Source organism: Thamnophis sirtalis, unplaced genomic scaffold, assembly GCF_051295495.1.
Source record: "Thamnophis sirtalis isolate CommonGarterSnake01/CBP01778 unplaced genomic scaffold, rThaSir2_p1.2 scaffold_14, whole genome shotgun sequence".
Taxonomy (NCBI): Eukaryota; Metazoa; Chordata; class Lepidosauria; order Squamata; family Natricidae; genus Thamnophis; species Thamnophis sirtalis.
Window position 1 is genome coordinate 12,691,499 of NW_028261394.1, and position 15,192 is coordinate 12,706,690.

A 15,192-nucleotide genomic window follows, 5' to 3' on the forward strand; every position below is an offset into this window, starting at 1 on the left:
GTATACATGTGAAGTCACATTGCATTGAGATCTAACACATCATGTCTAGCCTTATCCCTCCCTCCCCCCATCCTCCCCCCGACCCCCCAACCTCCTCCCCCCCCCGACTTCCCAGAACCCGTATATGGTATAGATTTTTAACAAACACAGTCTAAAATCTATTGAGAAAAAATAAATAAAGAAATTAATAACATCTCTACATTGATCTTAGCTTCTTCTTGCTAAGCTAACTTTAAACAATTTAAATCATTCCTGATCTTAAGCATAGGCTAACTGGAATTTCTTGGTCCCATATTTATTTTGTATATAGTGGAAGTCCTTCCTTCTCATTAGGTGGACAAAGTCTTTGAGTTTCCTCTTCAGGATCTGGCCAGGGTTGATCTCCTCTAGGACTGACCGGTTGGATGGCCTTGCAGTCCAAGGGACTCGCAGGAGTCTTCTCCAGCACCAGAGTTCAAAGGCCTCCATTCTTTGGCGCTCAGCCTTCCTTATGGTCCAACTTTCACAGCCATCAACTGCCTTACCTTTGTGGGCAAAATTAAAATGATTTACTTCTGAGAGCTGAAACGTTCCACCACCAAGCCTGGAAAACAGACTACTAGATGGTCCTTCCTTTTTATTAGCAGCTCTGATACTTCCTTTATTTACCATTCTCATTCAGCCCCATGCAAATCATATTTCTGATTGGGATCTGTGTGGGATAAGAAGTTCCATAGGACACCCAAATCTGCTGCCTTTTATGTCTTCCTAGTCTTTGGGTTAGGAAGTTGGGCCATAAGAAAGGCTGAGCACCAAAGAATGGAGGCCTTTGAACTCTGGTGCTGGAGAAGATTCCTGCGAGTCCCTTGGACTGCAAGGCCACCCAACCAGTCAGTCCTAGAGATCAACCCTGACTTCTCTGTAGAAGGTCAAGTACTTTGGCCACCTAAAGAGAAGGAAGGATTCCCTGGAGAAGAGCCTCATGCTGGGAACGATGGAAGGCAAAAGAAGAAGGGAACGATAGAGAATGAGGGGGCTGGATGAAGTCACTGAAACAGTTGGCATGAGTTTAAATGGACCCCAGAGCATAGTAGAGAAGGCCTAGAAGAACGTTGTCCATGGGGTCGTGATGGGTCGGACACGACTTCGCAACTAACAACCTCTGAATCTCCAAACTGGACATATCTGTGCTGTATTCAAAATACAAGTCCTATCGTATAATTCAGGGGTCTTCAAATTTGGCAATGGCTCCAATGCTGGGGAGTTCTGGGAGTTGAAGTCCTTAAGGGTCTTCAAGTTGCCATGTTTGGAGAAGGCTGATCTAACCAAAGAGATCCATGTCTTGTAGATTGGAGCAGCTGAAAGTTTCTTCATGGGCCCTTAGGAACTTTATAGGTTTAACCCAGCCCTGACACACATTTGCACCATCTGATTAGTGAGTCATTAGTAGTGGGTCCCGATGGGTGGGACATGAGTCCGCAACTAACAACAACAACAACAACAACAACAACAACAACTTCTTATGTTGGGGCTCTGTGGGAATCAGCCATTGGGAGTGACACTTAATTTCACTTACAAACTGTTGTTAAAAGTCTGTTGGTGGGGGAAGTGAGCAAATGGCCAGACCAAGGACCCAGCTCAAGGCAACCACAATCCCTTGTTGTGACCAGGGGGGCATTTGCCCAGGTTCGACTGGTGCACCAGTTGCGTCCCTACCTGAACCGGGAGGCGCTCGCAACAGTCACTCATGCCCTCATGCCCTCATGACTGGACTACTGCAATGCGCTCTACATGGGGCAGCCCTCGAAGAGTATTCGGAGACTTCAACTCATCCAGAATGCAGCCGCGCGAGCGATTGTGGCTGCACCTCAGTACACCCACATTACACCTATCCTCTGCGAGCTGCACTGGCTACCGATCGGTCTCCGGATACGCTTCAAAGTGCTAGTCGTCACTTATAAAGCCTTTCATGGTATTGGATCTGGGTACTTGAGAGACCGCCTGCTGCCAATTACCTCCCAAAGACCCATTAGATCACACAGGGTCGGCCTCCTCCGGGTTCCGTCTACTAGCCAATGCCACCTGGCTACTACCCGGGGGAGGGCCTTCTCTGTGGCAGCTCCGGCCCTCTGGAACGAATTCCCCGCAGGAATTTGGACCCTCACTTCTCTCCAGGCCTTCCAAAAAGCCGTCAAAACCTGGCTTTGCCGGCAGGCCTGGGGTTGATGAGTTCCCCTCCCCTCTCGACTTGTGTGGTTGTGTGATTCTTGCCTATTTTAATTATTTGTATTCTGTTCTATGTTCCCCTTTTCCCCTTTTTGAGTTGTTCACCGCCCTGAGTCCCTCCCGGAGAAGGACGGCATACAAATAATAAAATTCAACTCAATTCAATTGTTGAGATGGGCAGCTATGTAGAAATCAAATCATTGCATGAATAAAACCTTGCATATGCCGACCAACAATATCTCCAAGAGGAAGAATCCACTGGTCAAAATTTAGAGGCCAATCAGGCCTTGAACCACAAGTTGCTTCCCCCCCCCCACAGGGCATTTCACTTTCTCCAAATCTGTCCACTGAACCCAGCTCCCAAATTGGCTGCGGCCCAAAGAGCTCAGGGTCAGAGTTCATTGCTCTTAGCACAACAGCCCAGAGAAAATATTAGCATTGCCATCAAGGGCAGAGACTTTTTCCTCCCTCCGGCTGTTGATGTCTGATGTGCTCTTCAATACATAATTCCAGACTGATTTTCTCCGCTTTCTCCAAAATTGCCTTTTCCCCAAACTTCCTACTTTTTCTTTCTTTCCTTTATCTTTCTTTTTTCTCTTCATCCTTCCTTCCCTTATCTTTCCTTTCTTTTTTCTTCCTTCCTTCCCATCCCAACCCCTATCCTTTCCTTTCGGTAGATTCTTTGAATTTTTGTTGTTGTTGTTGCGAAGTCACATCCAACCATCACAACTGCATGGACAATGTTCCTGCAGGCCTTCCTATCTTCTACCATCCTCTGGAGTCCATTTAAGCTCACGCCGACTGCTTCAATGACTCCATCCAGCCACTTCATTCTCTGCTGTCCCCTTTTTCTTTTGCCCTCAATCGTTCCCAGCATGAGGCTCTTCTCCAGGGAGTCCTTCTTCCTTCTCCTTAGGTGGCCAAAGTCTTTGAGTTTCCTCTTCAGGATCTGGCTTTCTAAAGAGCAATAAGGGTTGATCTCCTCTAGGACTGACTGGCTGGATGGCCTTGCAGTCCAAGGGACTCAATGCAGGAGTCTTCTTCTCCAGCACCAGAGTTCAAAGGCCTCCGTTCTTTGGCGCCCAGCCTTCCTTATGGTCCAACCTTCACAGCCATCCATTGCAACTGGGAAAACCGTAGCCTTGACTAGATGCACTTTTATTGGAAGGGTGATGTCTCTGCTTTTGTAGTCTGCTGTCTAGATTTGCCATCACTTTCCTCCCCAGGAGCAAGCCTCTTTTAATTTCTTGGCTGCAGTCCCCATCTGCGGTGATCTTGGAGCCCAGGAAAATAAAATCTGTCACTACCCCCATTTCTTCCTCATTTTTTGCCAGGAATTGAGAGGGCTGGATGCCATAATTTTAGTTTTCTTAATGTTGAGTTTCAAGCCAACTTTTGCACTCTCCTCCTTCACTTGCATCAAGAGGCTCTTTAGTTCCTCTTCACTTTTCTGCCATTAGAATGGTATTATCTGCATATCTGAGGCTGTTGCTATTTCTCCCGGCAATCTTAATTCCAATTTTTTTTCCTTCCTTCCTTCCTTCCTACCTACCGTCCGTCCCTCCCCTCTCTTCCCCTCCCCTTTAAGCTCAAGTTTAGAATGGATAACAGCTATACCGACACAGTGAGAGATGGGCCACAGAACAACCTTATATCGAATCATTGAAACCAGAAGTGCTGGAAGCTTTTAAGAGTAAACTGAACAAATATTTGCTCTCACCCAACACAGATGGGCTCGATCGACCACAGTCTCAATTTCTAGCCTTTAAAAACTCCCCAGATCCGTTGTTTCTGCTCGTTTCTCCCAAAATATCACCCCAACTGTCAATGAAAACCAGTCCCCGATCCCCTATTGTTGACATGCAACTAGTTCTTGACTTAGAACCAATCCCTTAGCGACCATTCAAAGTTGCAAACCACCTGAAAAAAAAGATACTTTTGGTGCTGATTCCAAGTTCCCACCGTCAAGTTTTCCAAGAAACGTTGGGGCATTTGGCAACCATTTGCAGGGGTTTGGGTGGTCACATGACCACTTTTTAGGATAAAGGTAAAGGGTCCCCTCGCACATATGTGCTAGTCATTCCTGACTCTAGGGGTCGGTACTCATCTCCGTTTCAAAGCCGAAGAGCCAGTGCTGTCCGAAGACATCTCCATGGTCATGTGGCTGGCATGACTAAATGCCGAAGGTGCACGGAACGCTGTTCCCTTCCCACCAAAGGTGGTTCCTATTTTTCTACTTGCATTTTTACGTGCTTTCGAACTCCTAGCTTGGCAGAAGCTGGGACAAGTAATGGGAGCTCACTCTGTTAAGCAGGGTTAGGGATTTGAACCGCCGAACTTTCTGATGGACAATCTCAGTGTCTTAGCCATTGAGCCCCTGTGCTTTTTAAGATGGTTTGGCAGAAAACTGGCCCTCCCGTCCCATTTCTGGCAAAATGTCACCTGTTGGGAACCGCTGGTTTGCTTAACAATTATGGTATTTAACGACCGATGTGTGTGCAGAATAACTGCCACAAAAAAACATCACAAAATTGAATTGCTCAAATATCCAACCTGCTTTACAACCATCACAACGTACAACAGCAATGGGCAGGCTTCATTACAGTCATATGTCAAGGACAAAACGTTGAAACATGTGCAAATCAATGTCACTGCTCCACTTTTCCGGTCCATAACCATCTCAAACTAGGAGGACATTAGGTTTTTCTTAATATTGGTGTTTTAGGAGAGTATAACCCCCAAATAGACAGCATACTAAAAAGCAGAGACATCACACTGCCAACAAAAGTGCGTCTAGTCAAGGTTATGGTTTTCCCAGTTGCAATGGATGGCTGTGAAGGTTGGGCCATAAGGAAGGCTGAGCGCCAAAGAATTGAGACCTTTGAACTCTGGTGCTGGAAAAGACTCCTGCGAGTCCCTTGGACTGCAAGGCCATCCAACCAGTCAGTCCTAGAGGAGATCAACCCTGGTTGCTCTTTAGAAGGCCAGATCCTGAAGAGGAAACTCAAATGCTTTGGCCACCTAATGAGAAGGAAGGACTCCCTGGAGAAGAGCCTCATGCTAGGAACGATGGAGGGCAAAAGAAGAAGGGGATGGCAGAGAAGGAGGTGGGTTGATGGAGTCACCGAAGCAGTCGGCATGAGCTTAAACGGACTCCAGAGGATGGTAGAGGAGAGGAAGGCCTGGAGGAACGTTGTCCATGGGGTCATGGTGGGTCGGACACAACTTTGCAAGTAACAACCAGAAACCTCCAAATATCAAAAACACAGCTGCTTTCATCTGGCTCCAGACACTGTCCAAATAAATAGGTGCCCTCGGTCGATCGATCCTGATGAGGAAAGTACGCATGGGGGTAAACATTCAACCTGCAACCTGCAACCAGGCTTTTCGCAAGCTGCTGATCCCAACCCCAGGCCAGGGACATCATGTGGCTTGGGGGCCAAAATCCACCTTACAACCGTGGACTGAGATTCCATGTTTCAGCACCCACATGTCGAAGAATAAAAGAATGGAGGAAAAAAAAACATCGGTCCAAAGGATTCAAACGTCCGGTCTGTCCAGATCGTCCTATCTGGAAACACAAATTGCCGAGAAAATCCAGAGCTCCAGAATTTAAAATAAACCCAGCAGCATTGTTCTATTTAGTGAGACCTGCCTATCAAGGCAACCTGGTCTACCCATGGATGGGACGGAGCACACTGCTTCCGCTTTCGCCTTTCAGCCCCACAATCCAGGAGCCTTTGCAGGCAGTTGCTTTTGCAACAAACTATTTTTGTGTCAAAATGATTTGTACCCACAAAGAAATAAGGGGAGATTAGTATAGAGCTGTTTCAAGCAATTTAGCTCTCATCAGCTAGCCTTTCTGGGATTCGAACCCAGGTTGCTTACATATTAGGTAGATGTGTTAACCTCTAAGCCACTGGTTCTCCTTGCTTTGTCAGCTATACCAGGGGAGACATTAAATTTTTTTCCCAGTGAGACCTGTCTATCAGGGCAACCTGGTCTACCCACATACTGGACAGAGCATACTGCTTCCGGCTTTTGCCTTTCAGTCACAATCTAGGAGCTTTTGCAGGCAGCCGCTTCTGCGACAAATTATTTTTGTGTTAAATTTTTATTTAATGTTTTATTTCTTTGTCAGTAAATTTAATAGGTAAAGGTTCCCCTTGCACTTATGTGCTAGTTGTTCTCAATTCTAGGGGATGGTGCTCATCTCCATTTTAAAGCCGAAGAGCCAGTGCTGTCTGGAGACGTTCTCTGTGGTCATGTGGCTGGCATGACTAAACGCCAAAGGCACATGGAACGCTGTTCCCTTCCCACCAAAGGTGGTTCCTATTTTTTCTACTTGCATTTTTTACGTGCTTTCGAACTGCTAGGTTGGCAGAAGCTGGGACAAGTCACGGAAGCTCACTCCATTACGCAGCACTAGGGATTCGAACTGCCGACCTTTCTGATCGACAAGCTCAGCGTCTTAGTCACTGAGCCACCATGCCCCTTAAATTTAATACCAGCAGCATTAAAAGCCCAGCACTAGTCCATGGGCCGAATTAATATGGCAGAGGGATTCAGGGATCGAAGCTGAAGTATTCGTGGTTCAGTTTATCTATCTTTTCACTAAATGGCCTTAAGCATCTCGCTCAGCGTTCATTCATCAGTTAGGAGAATCACAACGGTAGTCTACCTTATTGGGCTGTCGTGAAGAAAAGCATCCCTTAGAAAAATCAGTATAAAATAATGGTAGTAAGCAGATAGTCCTTGACTTACAACCACAATTATATTTCTGTGGCTAAGTGAGACAATTGTTAAGTGAGTCTTGTGCCTGAATTTTGATCACGAGATCATGCAACGGTTGTTGGCGTGAAAAAGAGTCCCAAGTCATTTTTTTCAATGCCGTTGCAACTTCGAATGGCCACTAGAGGAACTGCTGTTAAGTCGAGGACTCCTTGTGGAGGCCAGATTCCAAGCTGATTGACTGATCGTCCAGTCCAAGGGCTCACGCAGGGCTTCATCCATTTTCACTAACTGGAAGCAAATATGGTGGGGACCCTCCAGTGAGGGCATCTGGGCGTCCTGGGGCCTTAGACCTGTGCTGGCACACAGAGCCTTCTCATGGGTGGACAAGTGCGCCATTACCAGCTGGTCTTCACAGGTGTTGGGAGTGCCAGAAAATGGCCCGAGGACAGCCTGAAAAATGCCCCAAAAACAGGACGGTTTGGGGCTTTTTCAGGCTGTTTTTGAGCCATTTTCAGGCCATTTTTCCAGGCTGTTTTGTGCCCCCAAACGGCCAGAAAATGGCCCAAAAACAGGCCATTTTGGGGGGCTGTTTTCAGGCTGTTTTTGAGCCATTTTCCGGCTGTTTTCAGGCCATTTTGCAGGCTGTTTTTAGGCCATTTTTTGACCCCAAACACCCAGAAAATGGCAAAAAACAAGCTCTTCATGGGGGGCTGTTTTCAGTCCATATTTTTTTTTTGGGGGGGGGGCTGTTTTTGAGCTATTTCCAGGCTGTTTTCAGGCCATGTTTTGCCCCAAAACTGGCCAAAAAACAGGCCATTTTGGAGCTTTTCCAGGCCATTTTTGGGAGGCCGTTTTCCGGCTGTTTTTGAGCAATTTTCTGGCTGTTTCTCAGGCTGTTTTCAGGCCATTTTTTGACCCAAAATACCTAGAAAATGGCAAAAAAACCAGGCCGTTTGGGGGTTTGTTCTGGCCATTTTGGGAGGCTGGTTTCAGGCTGTTTTTGAGCCATTTTCCGGCCGTTTTTCAGGCTGTTTTCAGGCCATTTTGGGGGCATTTTCAGGCCATTTTCCAGGCCGTTTTTTGACCCAAAACACCCAGAAAGTGGCAAAAAACCAGGCCGTTTTGGAGTTTGTTCTGGCCGTTTTGGGAGGCTGTTTTCAGGCTGTTTTTGAGCCATTTCAGGCCATTTTTCAGGCTGTTTTCAGGCCATGTTTTGCCCCAAAACGCCCAGAAAATGGCCAAAAAACAGGCATGCGCATGCCAGCCAGCTGGTCTTTAGGTTTCCGGCACTTTGGCGCACGCAAATGGACGTGTGTTCCGGTTTGGGCACTCAGTGCTGAAAAGGTTTGCCATCACTGCCTTAGCCCCAAGACTACGAGAGTGAGGCTGCTTTCCCCGTCTGTTTTTAAAACAACGAAGTAAGCCTTTTTTTTATTTCCATGAAGCAGTTTTAGTATCACAATGGAATGACAAGGAAAATAAAAACAAAACCCACAGTTTTAAAAAATAATCATAAAAGAAACAGAAGTCAGTCTGTTGGTCTCTCTCTCTCTCTCTCTCTCTCTCTCGCTTCCTCTTTGAATCGCCAAGGGAAGGGAGGGTTCAAGGCATTGTAAAAACAGGACTGAGGGCAGGCGGGTATCGGTCCTCTCAGCGACGGCGGGAAGGGAGGGCAGCAGGTGGAATGGCATGAAGGTGGGAAGACCCCCTCAAGTAGACTTGGTGGCGTTTCCGCCTCGTGATGGCTGCACAAGACGAGTCACCGAAAACCTGTAGACTTAAATCAATGCCACGGTATTAAGACACAAAACACCCAGCCGGGGTGTGGGGAAGGGAGGGAGAATGGCCGGTCTCCGGGTTTCCGAGTCCCCCCGCGGGAGGAAAGAGCTGCTGACTCAGCCGTGAGGTCGAGATGGGAGGAAGATACGGAGGAAGGGGCCCGGCTTTTGCTCTCCGGGCCCTGAGCCGCACGGGGGTTGAGGCGCTCTGCATCCCCAAAGGGCTCGCCGAGATCGGAGGAACAGAGGCAGTGGCTACACCAGGTCCACTCCTTAAACGGGAGAGGGACACGTCAAGTCCGTCGTCGTCGCGGGCTATAACTTCACGGTCCCCGGGGGCAAACTATCATTGCAGAGTCTGTAGTAGCGTAGGTCGTTGACCAGCCTGTGCACATTCTGGGTGAACGACGGCAGATCCTGGGGAGGGGGAAGAAAACGGCAGAAGGGTTAGAGTCAGAGGAGGGTCCTTGCTGGTTAAGCTCTGGTCAGGCTCAAAAAGGCTGCTTAGAATAGGAGCATTTCCCTGGTGCTCCTAGCTTGGTGGTTTTGTTGCCGACGTTTCATTACCCAACTAGGTAACATCATCGGTGCTAGAAGGGAGTGGGGTTAGCACGGATGTCACCTAGCTGGGTAATAAAACATGTCTGCAAGAAAACCACCAAGCTCAGAGTCTATGGAGATTCTCAGTCATCCAGGCCATGGTTGTCCCAAAGGTGCTTTTTCAAAAGGCAACTGGACTTTCTGGTTTTTCTTGGAGCTGAAGAAGCTTCTTGGATGAGAAGCGAAACATCTTCCAAGAAAAAACAAGAAAGTCCACTTGCCTCTTGAAAAAAGCACCTTTGGGACTATTCTATTCTATTCTATTCTAATCCATTCCATTCCATATTTATTCTCTTCTCTTCTAATCCATTCCATTCTATTCCATATTTATTCTATTCTATTCCATATTTATTCTATTCTATTCCATATTTATTCTATTCTATTCTAATCCATTCCATATTTATTTTAATTCTATTCTATTCCATATTTATTCTATTCTATATTTATTCTATTCTATTCCATATTTATTTTATTCTATTCTATTCCATATCCGAGGTGGCGCAGTGGTTAGGGTGCAGTACTGCAGGCCACTTCAGCTGACTGTTATCTGCAGTTCAGCGGTTCTAATCTCACCGGCTCAAGGTTGACTCAGCCTTCCATCCTTCCGAGGTGGGTGAAATGAGGACCCAGACTGTGGGGGCGATATGCTGACTCTGAAAACCGCTTAGAGAGGGCTGAAAGCCCTATGAAGCGGTATATAAGTCTAACTGCTATTGCTATATCTATTCTATTCCATATTTATTCTATTCTATTCCATATCTATTCTATTCCATATTTATTCTATTCTATTCTATTCCATATCTATTCTATTCTATTCCATATTTATTCTATTCTATTCCATTCCATATTTATTCTATTCTATTCCATATCTATTCTATTCTACATTTACCATACAGCTATAGGCCTCGACTTACAAACACGATTGAGCTCAAAATTTCTGCTGCTAAGCAGAACGTTTGTTAAGTGTCCCATTTTACGACCTCTCTTGCAACCGTTGTTAAGTGAATCGCTGCAGCTGTTAAGGCCGTAACAGGATTGTGAAGAGAATCTGGCTCCCTCACTGACTTTGCTTATCAGAAGGTGGTAAAGGAGGATCAGGTGTCCGCAGCTCATTGCAACCGTCATAAACACAAATCAGTTGCCAATGTCTGAATTTTGATCGTGTGATCCTGGGAACGTTGCAGCCGACATAAGTATGAAAAGCATTCCTATGAAAAACAATCATAACTATTTCCCCCGCTCCAAGTGCGGCTGTAATTTCCAACCATCGCTAAACAAATGATTACCTGTAAAACCTCATAAAGTTTTTGGTTTTTTTTTTAACAAAAATGAGGGCACTTTGACTTTACCAGCCTCCATTGAAAAGCAAACGAGCTTTCTCAATCAATTTTCTTTTTTCTTTTTCCATTATTTGATGAAAAGTCACCGAGCCAATGTAGAAATACACAAGCAAACAATGCAAAGTCCAAGGTTCTGGGGCACAATTTGTATTTTTTATGATTCTCGGAAAATAAGCCCCCGTCCATTTTCCCAGAATGCCTTCCCAGGAAGAGAAATTGCATGGAAATAAACCCTGGGAAAAAGCTCAGGATGGCTATGGGATAGCAAATCTGGAATGCTACGGAAGGGATTAAAATGTGGTGGCCCTTCCAAGGGAATTTTACAGGTAGTCCTCGACTTAACACCACGGTGCGCAAAGTTTTGTTTGATAAACAAGACAGTTGTTAAAGTGACTTTTGTCCCATTTTACGACCTTTCTTGCACCGTTGTTAAGTGAATCGCTGCAGTTGTTAAATTGGTAACACGGTGGTTAAGTGAATCTGGCTTCCCCATTGACATGGCTTGTCAGGTGGTCGCAAAAGCGGATCCCATGACCCCAGGACACTAACCGTCATAAAGAGGAGCATGGGAGATTGGTAAAAAAAAAAAGAGTCGATATACGAAAAAGGGCAAGAGATGAGGAATAGATATAGAATATTTCTTAATATAAGATTTGATTGATGAAGAATTAGAAAATAGAGGTAGAAATTAGAAATGGGGAAAATACTATATTACGATTAACATGTAGATGCAGTTGTTAGAAGTTGAAAGACTATTATCAGATGTTCCATTATCTCAGGGGCCGCCACAGAGAAGAGGGAGTCAAGCTATTCTCCAAAGCACCTGAGGGCAGGACAAGAAGCAATGGGTGGAAATTAATCAAAGAGAGAAGCAACCTAGAACTTAAGGAGAAATTTCCTGACAGTTAGAACAATTAATCAGTGGAACAGAAGTTGCCTCCAGAAGTTGTAAATGCTCCAACACTGGAAGGTTTTAAGAAGATGTTGGATAGCCATTTGCCTGAAGTGGTGTAGGGTTTCCTGCCTAGGCAGGGGGTTGGACTAGAAGACCTCCAAGTTCCCTTCCAACTCTGTTACTCTATTCTATTCTATTCTATTCTATTCTATATATCTGAATAGTACTATTACTGTCATTAGTATTGAGCATAAAGTAAATTGATTATTATTTTGTAAACCTAAAATGACTCAGACAATACATTGTTCATTAAAGCACCAATGTATTTGAAAACAAAAATAAATGGATTTAAAAAAAAAAAGAAAGATTGCAAAAGGGGATCATTTGATCCTGCGACGCTACAACCGTCATAAATACATGCCAGTTTCCAAGCTTCTAAATTCTGATCACGTCACCATGCCACAATGGTTCGAAGCAGGGGTGAAATCCAGCAGGTTCTGGAGAACCAGTAGCGGAAATTTTGAGTTGTTCGGAGAACCGGCAAATGCCACCTCCGGCTGGCCCGAGTGCGGGGGGGAATGGGGATTTTGCAGTATCCTTCCCCTGCCACGCCCACCAAGCTACACCACGCCCACCAAGCCATGCCACACCCACCAAGCTATACCACACCCACCAAGCCATGCCACACCCACCAAGCCACACCAGGTCCACCAAGCCACGCCCACAGAACCGGTAGTAAAAAAAATTGAATTTCATCACGAAGTGTGAAAAATGTTGATACGTCACTTTTTCCACCGCTGTTGTTTTAACTTTGAATGGCCACTAAAGGGACGGCTGTTAAGTCGAGGACTAACTGTACTTGGCCACTGGGGATAAAGGAGACCGTCGGCCTGCAAAAGGGCCAACCCAAGCCCAGCTCCGCCCCAAATTCACCCTGTCCATCTTGAAGTTCCTCCCGAGGACGTTTTTCTGGTTGGTGTCAACCCTGTCGCAGCCGGCTAAGAACCCCGGGAGGAAAGCCGAGTAGAAGCTGTCGAAGTCCACCGAGGCCATGTTGTAGATGGCGATGCCGATTTCCTCCTGCAGGAGGTCGTGGGATTTGTGCACCAGGACCTGGAGCAGCACATTCACAAACTGGAAGAGCATCGACGCCTGGAAGAGCTTCTGCAGCAAACGGGAAACAAAAACAAAAAAAGGGGGTGAGAACGGGGATCCCTCCCCACCCCCCACTCCCCCAAAAATCTACCATTTCACTACAGGTCTGTAAGACCTTCTAAGCCACCCGGGCCTTGGTTGTCCCCAAAAGTGCTTTTTTCAAGAAAGTTTTTCAAACTTTCTTGTGTTTTTTTTTCCTTGGAAGACGTTTCCCCTCTGGGAGGAGGTTTTGGAGGATTTCTTAGTGGAACTTCCAGATTCTGTAGCAGCTTCGTTCCCTCTATGCCCATGATGGGGTGAGCCAGAGGTGGCACACAGAGCCCTCTCAGCCGGCATGTGTGAGTGTCGTCAGATTTCCATGGCGTTTCTTTCATGAGCTTCTGTTTCCCTGAAAAGGACGAAACAGAAGCTCACAAAAGAAAAAAAATCTTACCTCTTGCCACGCTGCCGGTGTTGGGATACCCTGCCTCCTGCCAGCCGGCCGGCCTTTGGGTTTCTGTTGTGCATGCGTGCATGCACCTTTCAGTTTGGGCACCCACACGCAGTTTGGGCGCTTGGTGTCTCAAAGGTTCTCCGTCCCTGCTCTATGCCATCTGGCAAACTCACAAGGTTCGTTTTTCTCACCGTAAACATGTAGAACTAGACTGTGTTATTTCTGTGTGTCATATAATATAAGTTGGTATATACATAATTTTATATTTATTTATCTTGTCATGTTTACGTAGTGTAAAATTGGAGGTGGTGACCTTTTAAGAGCTGTATGCAATGAATGTATGAATGTAACGCATGCCAACTAGTGTTCATTCAAAATGACAATAAAGTCAAGTTTGTTTTATTCTATTCTATTTTCTGTTCTATTCTCTCCTCTCTATTGTATTCTATTCCTAATTCTTTATTCTATCCTATCTTATCCTATCCTATTTCTGATATTCTATTCTATTCCTGATTCTCTAGTCTATTCTGTTTCTTATTCTTTATTCTATCCTATCTTATCCTATCCTATCCTATTCCTGATTCTCTATTCTATTCTATTTTATTCCTTATTCTTTATTCTATCGTATCTTATCCTATTCCTGATATTCTATTCTATTCCTGATTCTCTATTCTATTCTATTCCTTATTCTATCCTATCTTATCCTATCCTATCCCTGATATTCTATTCTATTCCTGATTCTCTATTCTATTCTATTCCTTATTCTATCCTATCTTATCCTATCCTATCCCTGATATTCTATTCTATTCCTGATTCTCTATTCTATTCTATTCCTTATTCTATCCTATCTTATCCTATCCTATCCCTGATATTCTATTCTATTCTATTCCTTATTCTATCCTATTCCTGATATTCTATTCTATTCTATTCTATTCTATTCTATTCTATTCCTTATTCCTTATTCCCTATCCTATCCTATCCCATCCCATCCCATCCCATCCCATCCCATCCCATCCCATCCCATCCTTATTCATCGTCTAAGAACCTTCCTCAGCTCTGACTGGATAGTGGCTGAAGAAGTTCCTTGGATGAGAAGCGAAACATCTTCCAAGTAAAACAAGAAAGTCCAGTTGCCTCCTGAAAAAACACCTTTGCGACAACCATTTCACTGCAGACATATCTGCACTTAGGTGGGGAGTTTTTCAGAAACGGCAGGTGCGCTGGGCTCTCGCCAAGCCAACAGCCCTTCCCATTCAGGCAGTTATGGGGAAGAATATTTTCCGTCACCTGCTGGCTGCTATCGGCCTCCTCTGGCTTTCAGAATAAATCCCCGCTCACCTTGTGGTACAGTTTCTGCTTGGTGTTCAGAGTCTCCAGATAGAACAGGTTCTGCTTGAACAGATGTATGTCAGGTTGCAGGAAGGACTGGCCGAATGCCTAGGGAAGAGAGAAGACTCAGGAGGGTGTGGCTGAGGCCAGTGGGAAGAACTGATGGCACAGAGAGATACCCCAGGGAGAACTAAAACTGGAAGCTTCTGGCCGCACAGAATGTGAACCTGCACTAAACAGCAATAGCCCTTAGACTTAGCTTCACAGCCCTCTCTAAGTGGTCTACAGAGTCAGCCTATCGCCCCCAACAATCTCGATCCTCGTTTTATGCACCTCGGAAGGATGGAAGGCTGAGTCAACCTTGAGCCAGTCAGGATCGAACTGTTGGCAGTTGGCAGAACTAGCCTGCAATACTGCATAGGAAGGAAGGAATAGCAATAGCCCTTAGACTCAGTGCTCAGTGGCCTTGAGGAAGGATAGATAGAGCACTAGCACTTAGACTTATATACCGCTTCACAGTGCTTTTACAGTCCTCTCTAAGCAGTTTACAGAGTCAGCCTCTTGCCCCCAACAATCTGAATCCTCATTTTACCCACCTCGGAAGGATGGAAGGCTGAGTCAACCTGGGGCCTGGACAGCATCAAACTCCTGGATGTGAGCAAGAGTCAGCCTGCAATGCTGCATTCTAATCATTGCGGGCGGGCGGGCGGGCGGGCGGGCGGG

The 15,192-nt window shown here is 45.7% G+C and overlaps 1 protein-coding gene across 3 annotated transcripts in view; it reads right to left on the reverse strand.

The window, feature by feature from the left end:
• Positions 1-8,358: 8,358 nt before the first annotated feature.
• XPO6 (exportin 6) overlaps positions 8,359-15,192 on the reverse strand; it is a 70,314-nt gene continuing 63,480 nt past the window's right edge. For all 3 annotated transcript variants that reach the window (XM_087701773.1, XM_087701772.1, XM_087701771.1), the window contains 3 exons: positions 14,479-14,577; positions 12,486-12,716; positions 8,359-9,134 (listed from right to left, as the gene is read on the reverse strand). In XM_087701773.1, coding sequence (XP_087557899.1) covers positions 9,033-9,134; positions 12,486-12,716; positions 14,479-14,577 — 432 coding nt within the window. In that variant the 3' untranslated portion in view covers positions 8,359-9,032. The remainder of the gene's footprint in view (positions 9,135-12,485; positions 12,717-14,478; positions 14,578-15,192) is intronic.